We start from the raw sequence: 21,074 nt of genomic DNA, 5'->3' as shown, positions 1-21,074 counted from the left end.
AGTAGGTCTCATTGTAAGAAAGCCCAAGAGTAAGTTATGTGAGATTGATGACGATGCTAAAAGGAATCGACTTACAAAGGTGTTTGAAAATGGGCTCGATATTGAATCGAGAATTGTGTGATTTTAATTGTTTAACATAATTTTAGATTGATGATGAAATTGAATGAGATTAGTTTGAGAATGATTGAAAGAGTGATGAAATAAGTCGATCAATATTTAATTAACAAAATTAATTGATTAAAATTCGGTTAAATCGATTAATTAAGTTAATTAAGATTAATTATCAAAATTATTTAATTAAATCAAATAATTAAGTTAATTAAAATTAATTAATTAATTAAATAATTTAATTAAAAGAGATAGAAATAAGTCACAATGTTGATTTAAAAATGATCGAATTAGATTGATCACAATGTGCTCAAAATGCCGATTTGTGTGAAATGACAACATGATTAATGTCATACACAAGATCATAACGCAGTGAAACTATCCTCTCAGTATATTGGAATTTGGGCGGCATAACGGCATGAAATTGCCGAATCCCCGAATTTTATCCGATTTATCGTAATGAAGTTAAACAATAGCAAATTAATATTATTTTAAACATTCAATGTTACACTTTTTACGATTTACAATGATCAAAACTAACTATCCAAACTAACAACAAAATCCATCATAAATGAAATCAATGGATAGTAATAGTAATTTAGAAATGGTGATCACAGCCTAACCAAAACATATGAGTTAACCTCTTTTTTAAGTTGTACTCAACAAGTTATGATTAATAGGTATATGTTCTTTAGCAGCAGCACCAAAATTGAATGAAACTCAAGTAATCAAAAAGAAAACACAAGAATTCAATTTGAAGATTCCAACTTACTACTAATACTAAAATAATAAATAATAATAAAAATGATAAAATTTAAGAGGAAAAGGAATTTGCCCTAATAGTATAAAATATTTTTACATTATGAATCAATGAGACTCATGTATCTTACTACGTCACATTTTTATTTTAAAATACTATTATGATTTGATAATATAAAATATTTTGATTGAATCTCAGTGTAATATTTTTTTACACCGACAGTGCACTATCTTTAACCTCAAAATTTAATAGTAATATTCTTTGAAAAAAAAGAAGCTACCATTGTATGTAGAAAAAAGAGTAGTAAATAATCATGGTCCCTTAACAGTAAAATAACTTTCCATTTTTCATACGGAAACAAAACATTGTATCTTTACATGGTTCTCCACTTCAGGGTTTTTAAAGAGGTCGTAAATGGAGATTGAGCAGAAAATCGTTTGTCTCACGGTGATGGAAAAGCCCGGACGATGAAGGGGCGCGACGGTGGTTGGATTCGAGTTCGTTGGCTATGATAGCCTTTTATTTATTCTCTGGTTTTTTTGGTTTTGTGAATTCATGAGAGAGAGAGAGAGGATTCAGTCCCTTAAAAGAGAAAGAGAGAGGTCCCGTTTTTTTTAATTGGTTTCTTAGTGGGGTTCACGTGGCTTGCCGTATGTGTAGGAGAATTCACTTTTATTTTTGCAAAAATTGGGATAATGATATCAATGTTACTTTGCTAGCTGGCGCATGGAGCACTTGTGAGTGAAAACGTTCATTCATCCAAACGCTCATGATCCCTCCTTCTCATTTTGTCTTACTTTCCGTTTTTCTTAATTTTAATTTTGTGTGAAAATGAATCTAAAATAAGAGAAATAAAAAAAGTCCAAACAATTTAATAAGGAAAAATAAAATCACATTAAATACTTAAAAGAATTCTAATTATTCTTTATGACTTTTTTGTTAAAATAAAAGGAAATAAATAAATGAAAATCGAGCGCAAAAGTACTCAAAAAAATAAAATAAAACAAATACATCAAAATGATCGGCGCGTAATAAATCTCTCAAAAAGTATAACACTTGATTTAACTTTGAAATATATTTTGACTGGTTAAATAGGCATAGATCGATCAAAATGCGACCGAAAAAGTCGTTGAAAAATATAACAAGCACAATGGGTTAAACTACGTGAACCGTAGATTAATAATACTGACGTTTGCAAGCTTGATTTAGAAACTTTTTACCTGCTGGTTTTGCATGTACTTGAGAAATGATTTAACCAATTTGTCTGTACATTCAAGAATTTATTTTGACTGATATTTTGGGTATTATTCTTGATGAAATGCATGTTATGCTATACAGGCGATGCAAATTGAAAGTAAAATTGATTTTATGAAAGTTTTAAAAATGTCCGGACAAAATTAGGGTATGACGTCCGTCAGATATTTATTCTAGTATCTGGAGCACATAATATAGAAAATAAATAGATTCTAAAGTGTTATAACTATGATTCATACTTAATATTTATATTTAGACATCGCAACCGGACGAAAAAAATGAAAGAGTTAGAAGAATTCATTTAGAAAACGAAATAGAATTTTATTCTTTAAAATTGTCGCCGCTTATCCATTTCTTTGTTATTTTTTCATTATATCTATTTCTTTAAATTGAATAAGTGATGATCCAGCAGTTCTTACTCAGGGAATTCTTGGACTTCGATTAAAGGTTGTTTTTGGAAATCATCGTGGTTCTGGTATGAATCTCAGGTTTTAAATTGATTATATAGGATCTTAACAAGAAAATTCGTATCAATAATAATAATAAAAAAACAGCATTAAAATCTTATTACAAACACAATACAAAAAAGTGAAGTAAATAATAGAAGATTCACGAGGCCAGTAAGGATCAAGAGAAAAGACGAGTGAGCCAACGTGAAATTTTGGCATTATAAACACTAAGAATATTTTTTGGATTTCTATTTTTTTTATCTTCAAAAAAGACTGGAATCATAGGATTAAGTTAAGAAGTGTAAAACTTTCTATTATACATATCTGTTTTCTAAATAACCAGTATTTGAATCTTTTTGTTTGAACGGTACGAGATGAAATTTTCATATATAGTTCTAAGGGGGGTCCCTTAGTTTACCTATCTCAATAAAGTCTATGATTGGTTCGAAGAACGTCTTGAGATTCATGCCATTGTTGATGATATAACTAGTAAATATGTCCCTCCTCATGTCAATATATTTTATTGTTTAGGAGGAATTATACTTACTTGTTTTTTAGTGCAAGTAGCGACAAGTTTTGCTGTGACTTTTTATTATCGTCCAATCGTTACAGAGGCTTTTGCTTTTGTTCAATATATAATGATTGAGGCTAACTTTGGTTGGTTAATTCGATCGGTTCATCGATGGTCAGCAAGTATGATGGTCTTAATGATGATATTGCATGTATTTCGCGTGTATCTCACTGGTGGTTTTAAAAAACCTCACGAATTGACTTGGGTTAGAGGTGTAGTTTTGGGTGTATTTACTGCATCCTTCAGTGTAACTGGTTATTCTTTACCTTGGGACCAAATTGGTTATTGGACTGTCAAAATTGTAACAGGTGTACCCAATGTTATTCCTATAATAGGATCCTCGGTGGTAGACGTATTGCGCGACAACACTAGTGTGGAACAATCTACCTTGACTCATTTTTATAGTTTACATACTTTTGTATTACATCTTCTTACTGTTGTATTCATGTTAATGCATTTTCCAATGATATGTACGCAAGGAATTTCTAGTCCTTTATAGAGAATATGGATCATAGATATTTGTAATCAATCATTTTAGGGAGGAGTAATAATATTTCATTGCTACAAATATGCACTTTTTTAATAAGACATGTATTTGGATATTTCCCTTCAACTTAACAAAATCAATTGAATTCTTTATTTGACATACATGAATAGTTGAAGGGAACTCTCGGGAAAAAGAATGTATTATGGGAGTGTGTGGCTTGAACTATTGATTGGGACATGCAGATATATGACTTAATCTTATCTGCCACATTTGAATTCATAATTAAATGTGTTTTTGTTCCAACCACCACACAGTCCTCTACAGAGGATAGTCCGATTCGCTTGAAGATAATCTTTTATATGACCAGACTCGGTCATATCCTGCATGAACATGCTCTATAATATCCAGTAAAACAAGTAAGATGATATAATCTATATTATGTCATATATATTTCATTAAACTTAATAGGTATGGAAATGCATTCATTTCCTATGCATTAACTCAATTTATGATACTATCGGAGTTAAACAAGTATATCTAAAGAAAATGGGGGTTGTATTATATTAGTAACAAGTAAATCCTTTCTATGTCAAAAATTCCGAAATTCTTTTTTTGAGGTGTAACAGGCGAAAGGTTTGAGATCACCCAGAAAGAACTTTTTATTTTGAAAACTTGGTTGAAAAGCATTTACTTAAAATACGAACTGAGTTTTTTGCATTTGCAATGGATAGTTGTAATTTAAAAAAAAATCAATCCATTTTATTACATATTATTACATAGAATCATGATCGTATGTCTACATTCAGTTCATTTGATTCGTGCTCGAGTCGGATGATGAAAAATTATCATGGTCGGTTCTTTCGGAGGATGCACCTATAAGAATTCATTTATCCCAATAACAAAAAAAAACATGACTTGACTGATCCTGTATTAAGAGCTAAATTGGCTAAAGGGATGGGTCATAATTATTATGGCGAACCCGCATGGCCTAATGATTGGGGAACCCACAGATCCGCTTGCAACTCTTTTGGAAATATTACTCGAATGGTATTTTTTTCCCGTATTTCAAATACTTTGTACCGTACCCAATATATTATTAGGCGTTCTTTTAATGGTTTTAGTATTCGCGGGATTATTAACAATACCTTTTTTGGAGAATGTTAATAGGTTCCAAAACCCATTTCGGCGTCTAGTAGCAACAACCGTCTTTTTGATTGGTATTGTTGTGGCTCTTTGGTTGGGTATTGGAGCAACATTACCTTTTGAAAAATCCCTAACATTAGGTCTTTTTTAAATTGATTCTATTGTCAAATAAAATATCATGACAGGTGTATTGTGTATCTAGGGAAAATTCACTTTGAAATGACTAATCCCTAGATACATCTATTTCATTTTAGACCTATTATGAATAGATTGATTTGTGCTAAAGATTCAAAAAAATCCAATGGATTTAAAATTTATACAAAATGATTTTCGATTTGTAAAATGTTTAATATAAAATTTAAATCTTCTACTAAAAAATGTTCAATTTTCATAAGGTCTTCTTGACTCTTATTCAAAAGTTCCAATATTGTATGTATATTGGACTTTTTAAGACAATTATAGATCCGGGAAGAAAATTCTAATTGGTCAATAAAAATGGATTTCAATGTAATTTCTTTTTGATTTTTCCTTAGTTTACCCTTAATGAATCTATCATGATCATGAAAAGTAAAAAGGGGCAAAGTCATTTTGTGTTGATTATTTTTAAATTTTAAGTTTTCTTCTTCTTCATATAAAAAAGGAATAAATAAATCAATCAAATTCCGGGAGGCTTCATAAAGTGTTTCCTTAGGAGTTAAACTTCCATTTGTCCCTATTTCCAGAAATAATATCTTTTTTTTTTAATTTCCATTCACATAAGAATGAATACTATGATTTGCATTTCTAACAGGCATGAATACAATATCTATAGTATAACTTCCATCTTGAATGTTGTTTAGTGTTTTTATAGGATATCCTCGCTTTCTCTCAATTTGTAATTCAATACACAAATTAATAGGTTCTGTTAGGTTAGCTATATGTTGTGTATTATCAATGACTTCCACCGAAGGTAGTAAAATGATGTCTTGAGCAGTTACATATCCAGGACCTTTAAAACAAATAGACGCCTCCCGAGTTCAATACAGATTACTTTTCAATATAATCTATTTCAAATTCATTAAAATTTCATGTATTGATTCTTGAATACCTACTATGGTAGAATATTCATGTGGTATTTTCTCAGATTTTGCACGTGTGATATAATATTCATGTGGTATTTTCTCAGATGGTTGAATACCTACTATGGTAGAATATTCTTGAATACCTACTACGAGCAAAATTCTTCGCATTGTAATGCCTATTGTATCCGCTTGACCTTTCATAAGTGGAGAGAGAATAAAGCGTCCATAATAAAGACGTTTAATGTTTACCATTGATTCAACACACTTCCACTATAGTGTCTGAGTCGATACTTTTAGTTTTTCTCGAATCATAGTAATATATTTTTATGAAACTCTTGATTTAATTGTTTATTTCTCTTGAAATATTTTTCTTTAATGTTTATTGTTAGTTTTACACACGTCTTTTTTTATGAGCCTTACATTCATTATGTGACAGAGGGGTTACATCCCATATAACCTTTAATAGTATCCCACTTCTATAAATAGCTCTTAATGCCACATCTCTTCCTAGACTTGGACCCTTTATCCTGACTTCTGCTCATTGCATGCCTCGTTAATTTTTTTCGAGACATTTACCATTTAGTGATTTATACGAATCCCTAATCTTTCTTTCATGGGGTTTTTCCATTTTTCATGTGGTTCCTTTTTTTAAAAAGGATAAAAACCTTTTAAGTATAATAATTGCACCAAGTGTTATTTTTACCCAAGGTTTTACGACTTCGGGTCTTTTAACCAAAATGCATCAATCTGTAATATTAGTACCCGCTCTACAATCCCATTGACTAATGATGCACGTAAGTATGATGATACTGGGCTATGCAGCTCTTATATGTGGATCATTATTATCAGTGACTATTTTAGTCATTACGTTTCAAGAAGTCGTCTAAATTCTTTCTTTTAGCAAGAATTTGGATTATTTAAAAAAATCAGTTGATTTTGTTGAAATCAAATACATGAATAGGAATGAAAGAAACAATGTTTTATGGAGAAGTTCTTTTTCTTCTTCTAAAAATTATTACAAGTGTCAATTTATTCAACAATTAGATTGTTGGGTTATCGTATTATTAGTATGGGTTTTCTCTTTTTAACGATAGGTATTCTTTCAGGAGTAGTATGAGCTAACGAGGCATGGGGTTCCTAATGGAATTGGGATCCAAAGGAAACTTGAGCCTTTATTACTTGTACCGTATTCGCGATTTATTATCATGCTAGAAAAAAAATTAGAAGGTATAAATTCTTCAATAGTGACCTCGATAGGATTTCTTATAATTTGGATATATGTTATTTGAGGATCAATCTATTAGGAACAAGACTACATAGTTATGGTTCATTTACATCTAATTCACTAAAAGAACCTGAGAAAGCAAAATATAGAAAGCATATAAATATATATTTTCCATAAATCATTGAGAACCCTTTCAATCAAGTAATCTAATGATTCAAGGGGTTCTCACCAGTGTTTTAAAAACTGGACCGAAGATTGAACCGATAAAACTTGCGGTTTAAGGTTCAATTGGTTAAACCGGTTAAACCTATGGTCGAGTCGTTTATTAAATAAACTAATAATATAAAACTAAATTTCATAAATATGTCACACATAATCATATGTTCATAATTTAATAAAATAATTATTTCAAAAATTCATTGCAAATTTAATACAACAATATCGATAATACATATGATAACATAACATAATTCTACATTTTATTTCAACATTCATTTAAGAATAATTTGACCAAATTAAAAAATTACCATAGGTTAAACTAATTCAAACCAAAATTAAAATAATAAAATATAATAACTAAAATAAAGTTCAAATAATTAAGAATACCTAAATTAAATAAGATAAAATACCAGAAATAAATAATATAATATATTTCATTAATCAAAAAAATGAATTTAAGTTGAACTACGACAAATAAATCTTAATTGACAATAAAAAACAATATTGACTTGAACGACAATCAATATTGAGTTGGATATCGTGACTATGTTTGAAAGGGACAATGTGATGATGATGAAGTATGGTTGAAAGAAAAACTATAATATTGAGTTGGATATCGTGACTATGTTTGAAAGGGACAATGTGATGATGATGAAGTATGGTTGAAAGAAAAACTATAATGGAGTGACAAAATATAGAAGTTTGTATGGTTATAAAAAAATACGGAATTATTTTTTGTGATTGAGAATGTAGGTTAAGTTTTGATATTGACATATTAAAATTTTTAAATTTTTTTTTAAAAAAATGGTCAATTTGATGCATTTTTTTGAACCCGGCGATTTTACAAAACCGACTCCGTTTCTTTGGTTCGAATGATTTTGGACAGTTCAATCCAGTTTTTCTGGTTTTACTCTGGTTTTGACCCACTAGCAATTTTGAAAGGTTGACCCAACCGGACTCCTCTCTGGTTCCCGATCCAACCGGTTGAACCGGGCGGTTCGGACCGGTTTTTAGAACATTGGTTCTCACAAACAACAAACATATTCAATTATAATTTCAATTTTTTAAGTGAATCTAACGGAAAAATATTTCTTTTATCTTTTTGATTCATTTATTCACAAAAATCATCGTTAATGGTATAAAAATAGAATATGTAATGATACAAACTTCAACGATTCATCATTTCTAAATTTAGTAGTATTTGAATTGAGACGAAGTTCTGACCATGTGTCCGAGAAACAAGAGCGATCAGATCTGTATCAATGGAATCTCATCACCCATACATAACAAATTGGTGCGGTATATTCAACTTATATTATAATATATGAACAATAAAAAAGCTATTATTCTTATTGAGACTAGAACTCATAGGGAAGAAAGAATAAAACAGATTTATGAATGGAATCAAATATGCAGTATTTATAGAAAAAAGTATTCGGTTATGGGGGAAAATCAATATACTTTTGATGTAGAATCAGGATCAACTAGGACAGGAATCAAACATTGGATGGAATTCTTCTTTGGTGTCAGGGTAATAGCTATGAATAGTCATCGACTCCCAAGAAAGGATATAAGAAGAAGAATGTGACATATTATAGGACATATAATGCATTATAAATGTATGATCATTACGCTTAAACCGTGTTATTCTATAGAAATTAGAACTAATAAACAATCCGGAGATATATGATAATAAGATATATGATTCTATTACTTTTGGATATTTCTGAATTGAATCAAAAATGTTGTTAGATGCCCAAGTTTGCTTATTTGAGCTATCAAATGTGGGCATCTTTCACTCCTTTTTGTCGAAAAAGTGTTCGAAACCGCCCTTGCTTTTGTTGATTTGCAATACTATGTGAAATGATCTTGGTACCTTTAATTTGTGTGTTATTGTGTAGGAATTAGGCACGAAAGAGTAGAAAACGAAGGCACAAGAAAGAAGGCAAAGGAACCAAGAAAGAAAGCAAACATCAGCAAGCTCGCTAGGCGAGTGAGGTAGCGAAGTATTCGCTAGGCGAGCACTCAGCGAGATTCCAGCGAACACTCCCAGACTTGGACAGAACCAAAAAGATCAAGTATTCGCTAGGCGAGCATCCAGCGAGCAAGCAGCGAACAATTCCGGTAGCAAAACCATCAAAACTCGTTGTGGCGAGGGAAGTAGCTAAGTACTCGCTAGGCGAGCATCCAGCGAGCAGGTAGCGAGCAATTCCAGTAGCAAAATCATCAAGACTCGCTGGAGCGAATGAGAGAAACGAGGGCTTCGCCTAGCGAAGGATTGTTCGCCTAGCGAACAGATGCAAACTTTTCTGGGATGACTCTTCTGGACGCATGCTATTCTGGTGGCTTATTTTGGGGCTCGCTAGGCGAACCATTCTGCTCGCCTAGCGAGCATGACAACTCAGTAATCAGTACTATAAGTAGCATGGACTACTTTTTGGAACAACATCTTTTATCTTCATTTTTCTTGGGATCATCTTTTTACTTGTTTTTGGCTTAGAGGTACTTTGTGTGCCCTAAAAACCACATTTCTCATCATTCTTCTTTTCTTGACAATATTTTACAAAAAGAAGGTGGATTCCCATCCAATCTCGATTCTTCGACTCAGATGTTGATCAACCTTCGACCGAAACTTGTTGTTCAAGCTACCATGAAAATGAGTAGCTAAGTCCTTCATTTTGTCAAGGTTAGATGTAGATGATCATAAGCTTTGTATGTATATGGGATGATCTTCATTTGTAAACTCTTTGATGATGAATGTATGGTGAAAACCTTGTTTTATTGATAACTCTTTGTGTTGGTTTATTATTGAAAGGTGTTTTCCAACTCTTGACCTAAGTTTTCATCCATCCTTGTTCTTTAGCTAGAGATAGTATTGAATGAGTTTGTTCACTAAAAAGTTGAACCTAAAAGTTGTCATTTTGGTAGATTGTGTGAGAAATCAACAATGGATCAAAATGGGAAAAACCATAATGTGTGTTAGAAATAAACACATTGGGAGGACTTTGTGAATGTGTTTATCATCTAATGGAGTTTATGAGTTTTGTTTGATCGAACATATGCATGCAAAGTGATCGTCAAACCCTAACTTTGACAATCTTTCTCAAATCGTAAAACCAAAACTTTTATCGCAATTTCTTACTTTTTATGCAAGATACCGTAACCGAAAACTAAAACCCCCTTGTTACTATAAGTTAAGAACTTAACAACTGCCGAATGGCGGCAATATCACATAATCTCTGTGGAGACGATAACAAATCCCGATACTCTATCCCTGTACCAACAAATGCATATCTGAATTTTCGGAAAAACATGACAAAGACATTATTATTATGGTGAATAAGGAAGTAGGAGAAACATATCTTGTAGTATTATTCTGGGATGAAGATTAAATTCATCAACAACGTATGATCATTACGCTTTAACCCTGTTATTCTACTCCACCTCTTAGAAAGAAAAGAACTTTAATAAAAATACATTTAATAACATAACATGGCGATACATTTATCCAAAACTTCTAGCATGAGCACATACAATGGAGCCGTAAACAGTCAAGTGAAATCCAATTCACGAAATCGTTTGATTTCTGGACAACATCATTATGGTAAAGGGCGTAATGCCAGAGGAATCATTACCGTAGGGCATAGAGGGGGAGGTCATAAGCGTTTATACCGTAAAATTGACTTTACATTAACAAAAAAAACATTCATGCATCATATGCATTTTCAAAAACATAAAACAAACAAAAAATTATCCATCCACCCTTTTCCTTGATCAGAACTGACGCCTCCAAAATGACTTTCCGTACAACACTCACAAACATCAACAAGACGTCATGGATCAACTCGAATAAAACCAAGTCGCGCTCAGAGAAAAGTGTCTCAAGTGAGGTCCCAAATGAGGTAGTTGATGGAGACAATCCAGGCAGTCACTAGAGGACAAGAAATCATGGCTAAAGTGCGGGAGGAAATGAATCAGCATGCTCATGATGCTAACGCTCATCCTCCTGTATTAGAAACTCCAGTTCCTCCTCCTCAAGGCAATCCTCCAGTTCATATAGGTGCACCCGGCGGTGTCCCTCCACCTACTCTCAATCCCCCTGTCATTGAGATAGACTATCAACATGATGTTTTTTCCAGCCCTAGGGCTGCTTCCCTGTACGAAGCTTTCACAAAAATGGTCACTTTGATGACTTTTTCATTTCAACTATTTATTTAAAAGGTTAAATTTTGTATAAATTTACAAACCGTAGCCAAAACTTGAATAAAATTATATCAAAGTTAATTTAATTTGTTATACTAAATACAACAAAAAAGATATAATTAAATTTATTTTGTTATACTAAATACAACAAAAAATATAATTAAATTTATTTAATGGATGAAACAACTAATGGGCATAACCATGCAAGCGATATTGTACCTAACAATTTATTATGATAGTGTCACTTAAGTAATTATTTATTAGAAACTGATCCTTGTTTTTATTCTTATACACCGCATAGAAAGACTTGAAGGTTTAATCGGGCACGTGATCTCTATAAAATATTGATCTACACGTCACAATAAAATCCATAATCTAGTAGTAATTCAAACACAGTAATGGAAATAAATTTCATCATGAATCACTATTTTGAAATTAGAATTTCATAACACCATAATCCAAATTTCAACTATATATACAACACCAAACTTACTTAATAGAAAATATTAAGTAGACAACACTATTAGAAAAAAAATAAAACAGTAAAACAGAATATAATCTGTTGAATGAACCTTGCAATGTTTTCCATCATAATATGCATAAAAAAATTTAATACCGGATAAGAAAAAAGAAAATAGATTAAAAGGAAAAATTGATGTAATTAGTTTTAAAAAAAAAAATAGGCTTAAACCTGAATCAATTAAATCACTGGTTTTTAGTAGGAATCGGTTTTGAACCGAACCAATCAAAACATAAACTGGTTTTGAAAAATAAACCAGTTTTACAAAAACAATTTTTGAAACTAAACTGAACCATATATTTAGTTTAATTCAGATTGGTTTAAAAACTATGCACAACAAGATGAGCTTCATAAGCTTCACCTTGCTTTAAAAACTATGCAAAACAAGATGAGCTTCATAAGCTTCACCTTGCTTGTATACAATGGGGTGTTTTTCAGGTACTGTAATCAATTTTCTGTTTAGAGGACATTTTATTTTGTTCATTTTTACCTGATCTTGTAATTTTCATGCAGATGGTAAATCATGGAGTTTCATCTGTTAATAATATGGGGAATGAAGTTAAGAGATTTTTTGAACTTCCTTTACAAGAGAAAACAAGATTGGCACAAAAAGCAGGAAGTCTTGAAGGGTATGGTATGGTCAAGCATTTGTTACATCTCAAGAACAAAAACTGGATTGGAATGATATGATCTTCCTCGAATCTTTACCTATTCAAAACAGAAAATTGGACTTGTGGCCTCAAAATCCTCCCGAGTTCAGGTATATACATTATGTTATTGAATCTTTGAACTGAACAACATATGTAGTACTTCAACTTCAGATTAAAAACGTGTCCGTGTTCGACATGTGCAGGTGTCAGACACCGACACATATATTTGTATTCAATAACTTACTATGTTATATTATATTATTGAATCTCTGATCTGAACTGAAAAGCATATGTTGTACTTGTATAATACTTCAACTTCAGATTGGAAGCCTATCTAGTGTGGGTTGTACTCAATCACTTCCTATATAGCATTGACACTTCATATTGAAGGTGGTGTGCTTGGTATTCAACAACTCTGAGGTTTGATATGTGTCGGTCTTCGACACTAACACATGTGATTAGTGGTTACTATGTGTCAGGGTCTTCATATCGAAGGCAGGTCCGCTGTCCAACAATTGTGAGGTTTAATATGTGTCAGCCTTTGACACTAACACATATGGTCAGGGACGGAGTCAGAGATTTTGAACTGTGGGGGCAATATATTAATATATTTATTTATCTCTAAAAAAATATTTAATAATATTTAAAAAAATTTATCAAAAAAAAAATAGAAAAAAAAAAAAAAAATATATATATATATATATATATATATATATATATATATATATATATATATATATATATATAATATATATATATATTATATATGATTAGTTATATAATTTTTTATGAGATCATAATATTAATATAAAATTCTATAGATCAAATTTTTTAAAGGTCGAGGGAAAAACTATTTTGAAATTATAAAAAAAAACACAATTCGACTATATTTTAGTCTAACATATTTTAATTTAATTATTGATATTAAAAATAAAAAACTCACATTAATTTCATTAAGTATCCTAAAAAATATTTATATACTCTATGATTTTCACCTAATTTTTAATAATATATAACAATAATATTATTTCAATTGATTTAAAATATATATATATATATATATATATATATATATATATATATATATATATATATATATATATATATATATATTAAGGTTTTTTTTTTTAAACATAGTGGGGACATATGCCCCCATAGTGATATATCTCGCATGTGGTTACGTATGTGTCATTGTGCTAGTGTCATATTCGGTATCCTTGACTGTGTTTCTGTCTCATAGATCAATTATGATTTTTCAAATTATTATCGGTGTCTATGTGTCATTGTCTTCATATTGAAGGTATGTCATGTATCCAATAACTATGAGGTTTGATATATGTCGATCTTCGTCACTGACGCATGTGATTATCAATGTCAGCGTGTCAGTGTCTACGTGTGTAATGCTCGTGTCCAAGTGAGTTAGTTCTTCATAGAGAGACACTATTTCTATTCTAATTATTTTACCTCTTTTCTCCTTCTCATAACAAGCTAATATCATCTTTAAAGCAGGAGATTCCATTGCAAAATTTTCATCACAATATTTTAGTTATATTTGTAAGGGTCTTCTTTTGCAATATATATTATCAGGGAAACATTGGAAAAATATTCTGAAGATATAAGGGCGTAAGCAATATCAATAGTGAGTTTCATTACATTGGCTTTAGGACTCGAGGATACAAAGATGTCAGAAAGTTTCCATGAAGGACTATATGACATTAGGATGAACTGCTATCCACCTTGTCCAGAGCCTGAAAGAGTTCTTGGGATCATTCCTCATGCCGACAATTCTGCAATCACTCTTTTGGTTGATTTTGGTGATTTTCCTGGACTGCAGTTTCTCAAAGATGGAAAATGGGTCAGTGTTGTTCCAATACAAGGAACCATTGTTGTTAACATTGGCCATATAATTGAGATTTGTAATTTTTTTTACTGATAAGCTGTGAAGCACGGAAACAGACATTGGATATTGATACGTCGACACCGGTAATAATTTGAAAAGATTAATAAATTGAACGTAATCATAAGTGTCATGTCATGTTAGCGTCCGACACTGACACTTAGACGGACACTGACACGCCTTTTATCAAAGGTGTCGGTGCTATAGAGTTATAAGGCTTCAAATTATTTCTCAAATAGTGATTCATTGGAAGTTCTAGAATTACGCAGGTTATGACAAATGAGATATACAAAGCACCAGAGCACAGACCCGTCGTAAATAAAGAGAAGGAAAGATTGTCAATAGTGACATTCTGCTATCCAAGTCCTTCTATAGATATTGGACCTGTTAAGAAGTTAACTGATGAAGGTAACCAACAAGTATACAAGAACATGACAAATGCAGAATTCTTCAACATGTTTTTCAATAGGAAGCTCGATGAATCCTTTATTGATAGTTTGAGATTATGATTATAATTAATGGTGCTTATTTATACAACTCTTCCTTAACTAATATAAATACACTTCAAAGTCATAGCTGAAGTAACTTGTTCACATGCATTAATTTTCAATGCAGATAGGTTAGTTAACCAACAAAATGGTTCTAATTAAGTTGTTTTTCATGGGATACTGTATAGGTAAGAAGTTGAACTAACAATACTTACATGTACACAATTTCTTCTATAAAAGCCAAACAGTAATACATGCAAAATACACTACAAATCATATCAGAACCATATTAGCATTGCAAAGCCCTTCAACTACTATACTATATCTCCTTGAAGATCTTCTCATCAGTTAGATCAATTTAACCATGGCTTCCATTAGTTTGTCAACAATCATTTTTCCATTTATGATTCTAGTTATTTTGTCGGCAAAAAGTAGTATAATGATTGTCGAGGCACGCAAACTTCTAGAGTCAAGCACGCCTCAACTCCCAAAACTTGATTTGCCACTTCTACCAAATCCCGAGTTTCCTAAGGTTCCTGAGCTACCTAAATTAGAAATTCCTAAACTACCTGAGTTATCAAATTCCGAGCTGCCTAAAATTCCTGAATTACCTAAGCTTGAAATTTCTAAAGTACATGAATTACCAAAACCTGAGTTACCTATGATTCCTGAATTACCTAAGCCAGAAATTCTTGAAGTACCTGAGTTACCAAAGTCCGAATTGCCTAAAGTTCCTGAATTACCTAAGCCTGAAATTCCTAAAGTACATGAGTTACCAAAGCCTGAGTTGCCTATGGTTCCTAAATTACCTAAGCCAGAAATTCCTAAAGTACCTGAGTTACCAAAGTCTGAGTTGCCTAAAGTTCCTAAATTATCTAAACCAGAAATTTCTAAAGTACATAAGTTACCAAAGCCTGAGCTGCCTAAAGTTCATGAATTATCAAAGCCAGAAATTCCTAAAGTACCTGAGTTACCAAAGCCTGAGCTGCCTATGGTTCCTGAATTACCTAAGCCAGAAATTCCTAAAGTACCTGAGTTACCAAAGTCCGAGTTGCCTAAAGTTCCTAAATTACCTAAGCCTGAAATTCCTAAAGTATCTGAGTTACCAAAGTCCGAGCTACCTAAAGTTTCTGAAATACCTAAGTCAGAAATTCCTAAAGCACGTGAATTACCAAAGTCAGAGCTGCCTAAAATTCCTGAATTACCTAAGCCAGAAATTTCTAAAGTATCTGAGTTACCAAAGTCAGAATTACCTAAGCTACCTGAATTTCCAAAACCCGAACTACCTAAATTTAATGTAACTGAATTGCCCAAATTCGAACTACCTAAAATTCCAGAATTGCCTGAAATTCCTGAACTTCCTAAACCTGAACTACCCAAGATCAATATTCCAGAACTACCTAAACCTAAGCAACCTAAATTCCCTGAAATGTCTAAAGTTGTTCCAACCACTACTCCATAAGTTTGAATTCTTTCATTTGTATTGTCTCAAATCGTTTAATATATTGTTTAGCTCATCATGTATGATGAGTGTTATATGATTTATACAATTTATAATTCAGTCTTATAGGTATAGACTACAGTCATAGTGGAGTGATTGTTATGGTTTAGTTTGAAGTTTGAACCTTATCAGATTACATATTACTTTTTTAGTTTGAGTTTGTTTAAATCGATTGTACTATTGCTTATTAATGGTCATATCTCTTATGAATGTGTTGTTGAATTTAATAAAATTGTACTTTTAGTGAAGAAATTTCAAGAAACTTCAAATCCTAATGTGGTTTAAGTTGATAGTTTATTGTTTTATAGAACTTAACATACAATCTCCAAACTCAACTTCCTAGAAATGAATGAAATGATTGTGGTTGGTTCAAAGTACACAATACCAACATCTTTCAGAAACCAAAGATGATCTTGGTATGAACTACATGTCTGTCGACACAAAAATATGAGAAGTGAAAACATCACAACCAGCTAAAAATGATCTGAATGATAAGTCATTTTGTAATTGGCAATGAATAGCATAATCATAAGTTCCCGGATTCAACCTCGAGAACTAACATTTGCCTATAAAAAAAATACGGTAATGCAACAATCATGTGAAATGTAAACTTAATATGGCAGCCCAAAATAAACTTAAATCCAGGAAAACATGTACCATTTCATAGCATGGTTCATAAAAAAAAAATTAATAAAAAAATACAAAAGTACATGAAAGTAAATATATATCAAGTTTCTACCTACATCACCAATATATCACATCTATTGGGATGAATGGAGTAAATAGATGCGATCATCTTTAATGTCTAAGATGTAAGCGAACTTGTCAGACGATGGTCTTGAACAATTCACAAACGGTACAAAGAGTAGCGGACAGTGAACTAAGGTTCAGAGGCATTGTTTTACATACACCGATGTGTTGATGAGAAAGTGTTTTGAGAAAATTAAAAAAGAAACCACATCCAAAGGTGGATTTTTTTTTCAAAATAACCATTATTTTCAAAAAAAAATCTAAAATAATCAATTATTCAAAAAAATTATCAAAATAACCAGATTTGATAGAGGACGTGTCAGATGAATTGGCGCATCTCCAATGCAGGAAGAGGAGGCGCCAATAGCATTGATGCATGTATTTGGCTCCTCAGGAGGCGTCAATGCTAGCGGCGTCTGCATTGGGCCTCATGAGGAGGCGTCAATACTCCTGGCGCCTATGTGTGTTTGATTGGTGTATGCGCCAATTCATCTGGCGCATACATCCCCTGCTATTTTTTTTATTTTTTTATTTTTTATTTTTTATTTTATTTTTATTTTTATTTTTTAATTATTAATATTTAATTTTTATTATTTAATAAATAAGAAATAGTAATGAAAATAAATAAATTCGTTGATGATGTAATAATTGGTCACATTGGACTGACAATAAACTAATGACGACCCGATTATAATGTCCTCCTGTTCCATATCCCGGTGCGTTAGTTTGTCTTTTAGGTCTCCCACGATTTTCTTGAGGTGTTTGGGATCTTTGTGTGGTGACCTGATCGAGCGATGGCTGGTTGGAAGGTCCGGCGGAAGTTCCAGCGGTATTTGACAAATGCGTCATCATTTGCTCCCAATATCCAGAGGGGCTCAGGCCAACGGCACTTCCGTAATGGAGTTCGGTGCACATGTAATTGTAGTTAGGGTGTTGGGGTTGGGTGAATTGGGGACGATATAGTTGCCCAAATTGGGCCATTGAGTCGTTTTGGAAACGAAGCAATGGTTCCTGGAGTGTACTATAGTTAAACAATGGTTGGGTGTTATGTTGATGGGATGTTTGGATGGTCATTGGTGGGGGCTACGATGAAGTGACTCATATGAATCATCTGGGATATAGACGGTTGTGGTTGCGGGGTTTGATTCTTGGTTTTGTGTTTGGGTGGGTGGTATGAATGGATTGCGACGTTGGATGGTTGGTTGTTGGGTGGTTGGCATGAACGGGTTGCGATGTTGGGTGTTTGGTTATTGTGTCTATGTGGTTGGTTGATGTTGTGTGGTTGGTTGTTAGGTTTAGGTGGGTTCACATTGGTGTTGGGCGGTGAATTGTTGTGGGACGTACGATGACGAAGCATGTTGGCTCAGATACAAATTGTTGAGTTGTTACCGATCTAAACCATGCCATATAGTGTTGAGTCAGTCTTGCATCATGGATGACTGGTTCGTTCAAGATGTGTTGTCGTTGATTCCTCCATTGACGACACATGTCTTTTGCAAAGTCTCTCCAGTCAGAATAATCCCACTGTGCATCAACCCTTTTTTGATGCCAATTCCCCAAACACGTGGGAGATTCTGGAATCTATTGTAGCATTCCGAATTGCAGTTTGACCTGGTCAGTTTGGTGTATTTCCACCGTAGTGAATCGGATAATCGGTGTCTTCGATGTCCAAACTACAACATCGTCATGGTTCACATCATGATCCAGATCCAGATATGGCCTCCAGACAAAGTGTAAAACAATACGAAACGATTAGATGGAAAATAATTTGAGAAGTATTTTTAAATTAAAATATAGTTGGATAGGATTATTACATCGTCATGTCCAATGTGGTCCAATAGATTTCGATAGACTACAATAGCATGTTTCGGACAGCTGTTGTAGTTCATTCCCCTTACTGACCACCTAAGATAAAAAAGAAGTGAAAAATATTATTTATTGTTAATTATAATATAAAATATAACTAACTAAATGGTGAATTGTAAAGTGTTAGACTTACTTGGTTGCAAACGGGAACACGAATGGGCGCTCATTTATCGGGGCGAGCGACGACATTCTTGACCAATCCCAAGCTTGAAGCAAATGCACACATGAAAAAAAAGTACAGATATTCTTTTTTGCAGTTCTACACATTGCACTATATAGATGGGCCAACACAGTTGAACCCCAACTATAAGTGTTTACCTTATTAATGTTGCGTAATAAAGGTAAATACATTATATTTACAGAATTACCTATGCTTTCTGGAAACAAAAAATTACCAAATAAAATCATAATATAACACCGAGCTTTTATGATTTTCTCATACTCGGTTGAATCGTCGGATAATACTATACTGGCATAATATTGTTTAAGGTATTTTAAATTTATACCTTGCCCCCTTGCTTGACCGGGTGTGTCTCCCTCAGTTTCATCGTCTACTAAAGGGGCACCCAATAATTCATTGCAGATAGTGTCGTCTTGGTTAACTCGACCATTCACTGCCTTTCTATCTATACGGAGACCCAACACCATGTACACGTCCTCAAGTGTGACAGTACACTCACCAATCGGAAGGTGAAATGTATGGGTCTCGGGTCTCCACCTCTCCAACAAAGCCAGAATGAACTTGTAGTCCACCGAGTACGAAACAATGTTGAGTATATTTCCAAATCCACATCCTCTAATACATGGTTCTATTAAAGGATCGTGGGATACATATTCATGTACACGACATCTAAATCGCTTCGGATCCTAATAACAAAAAAGTAAGAAAATACAATTAGAAGAAGAAATACATAATCAACAAACACAACTCTATAAGAAGTAAGAAAAACATAGATAACAAAGGTATAAGACTAAAAACAGAAAAAGTAAAAAGAGAGAGATGACATACAAATGCCTAGATATTCTCGAGTGTGCCTCTGTGTTCATCGCCCATAGTCAACAAATACATGATTTGATTTTGCAAAGCTTGAGTGTGGTAGAGGAAACAAGTGTGATAGAAGAATATAATTGAGTATTGATGAAGATGATTTGATATTGTTGATATGAGAGGCTATTTATAGATGAATGAGTGAGTAGGTTTGCAACCTAAGATGAATGTGATTGGTTGCATGGAATGGCAAGAGAAGACAAGGGAATGACAAACTTCAGAAAGCATGTGAGAGATAGCACGTGAGGAATCATTTCTAGGCGCATGTGAAGAATCAACATGCAAGGGAAGAGGTGCCCTTCCTCTTAGCTCCTGCATGTGATTCTTCACATGCAAGGAAGAGGCGCCCTTCCTCTTGGAGCCTTAGTGTAGGGAAATGGGAAGAGGCGCCCTTCTTAGTGGCGCCTAAGACCAATTTTTGTGAAGAGATGCCCATCCTTTTGGCGCCCCAGTTACTTTATGGCGCCTAGGGAATGGGCGCCTAGGTGGGAATCTTAGGGCTCAGGGTTTAGAGATTCCTTGATTCCCTGACGCATGTGTGTTCTTGTCACTCTTTTCTCTGCATGGTTGATTCTTTCTACTGCATACATGGTCAAGTCTGTACAGACAATGACCAAGTTATCAATGCAACGACCAAGTTATCAATGCAACGACCAAGTTAGCAATGCAACACTATTTATGTTGTGCAGATGAACAACTTAGCAATGCATTCAATTCCATTAAAGTTATCTACATATTTAATATTTCAACAAAATGTCTTCCGCACAACATTACATGATCAGTGTCCATGTCGAAGGTGAAATATTTGATCATCAGTTGTTCGGTTTTTGTTTTCGAAACACAGAGGTAACTCGGTTTACAATAATTAGACGAT

General features: G+C 32.9%; 1 protein-coding gene and 3 pseudogenes across 1 annotated transcript; 3 read left to right on the top strand and 1 right to left on the bottom strand.

The window, feature by feature from the left end:
- Positions 1 to 2,945: 2,945 nt before the first annotated feature.
- LOC127085520 (cytochrome b6-like) lies at positions 2,946 to 3,641 on the top strand (annotated as a pseudogene).
- A 1,914-nt stretch (positions 3,642 to 5,555) lies between these two features.
- On the bottom strand, positions 5,556 to 6,338 carry LOC127081392 (DNA-directed RNA polymerase subunit alpha-like; annotated as a pseudogene).
- A 4,887-nt stretch (positions 6,339 to 11,225) lies between these two features.
- On the top strand, positions 11,226 to 15,056 carry LOC127081391 (protein SRG1-like; annotated as a pseudogene).
- A 262-nt stretch (positions 15,057 to 15,318) lies between these two features.
- On the top strand, positions 15,319 to 16,683 carry LOC127085519 (protein PELPK1). The gene has a single exon (XM_051026039.1). The coding sequence runs from the start codon at positions 15,400 to 15,402 to the stop codon at positions 16,495 to 16,497; it is 1,098 nt and encodes a 365-aa protein (XP_050881996.1). The 5' UTR covers positions 15,319 to 15,399; the 3' UTR covers positions 16,498 to 16,683.
- Positions 16,684 to 21,074: the final 4,391 nt, after the last annotated feature.

This window comes from Lathyrus oleraceus, chromosome 5, assembly GCF_024323335.1.
Source record: "Lathyrus oleraceus cultivar Zhongwan6 chromosome 5, CAAS_Psat_ZW6_1.0, whole genome shotgun sequence".
In the NCBI taxonomy this organism is placed as follows: Eukaryota; Viridiplantae; Streptophyta; class Magnoliopsida; order Fabales; family Fabaceae; genus Lathyrus; species Lathyrus oleraceus.
The sequence above is the reverse complement of the archived record's forward strand: the minus strand, read 5'-3'. Positions and strand labels throughout refer to the sequence as shown.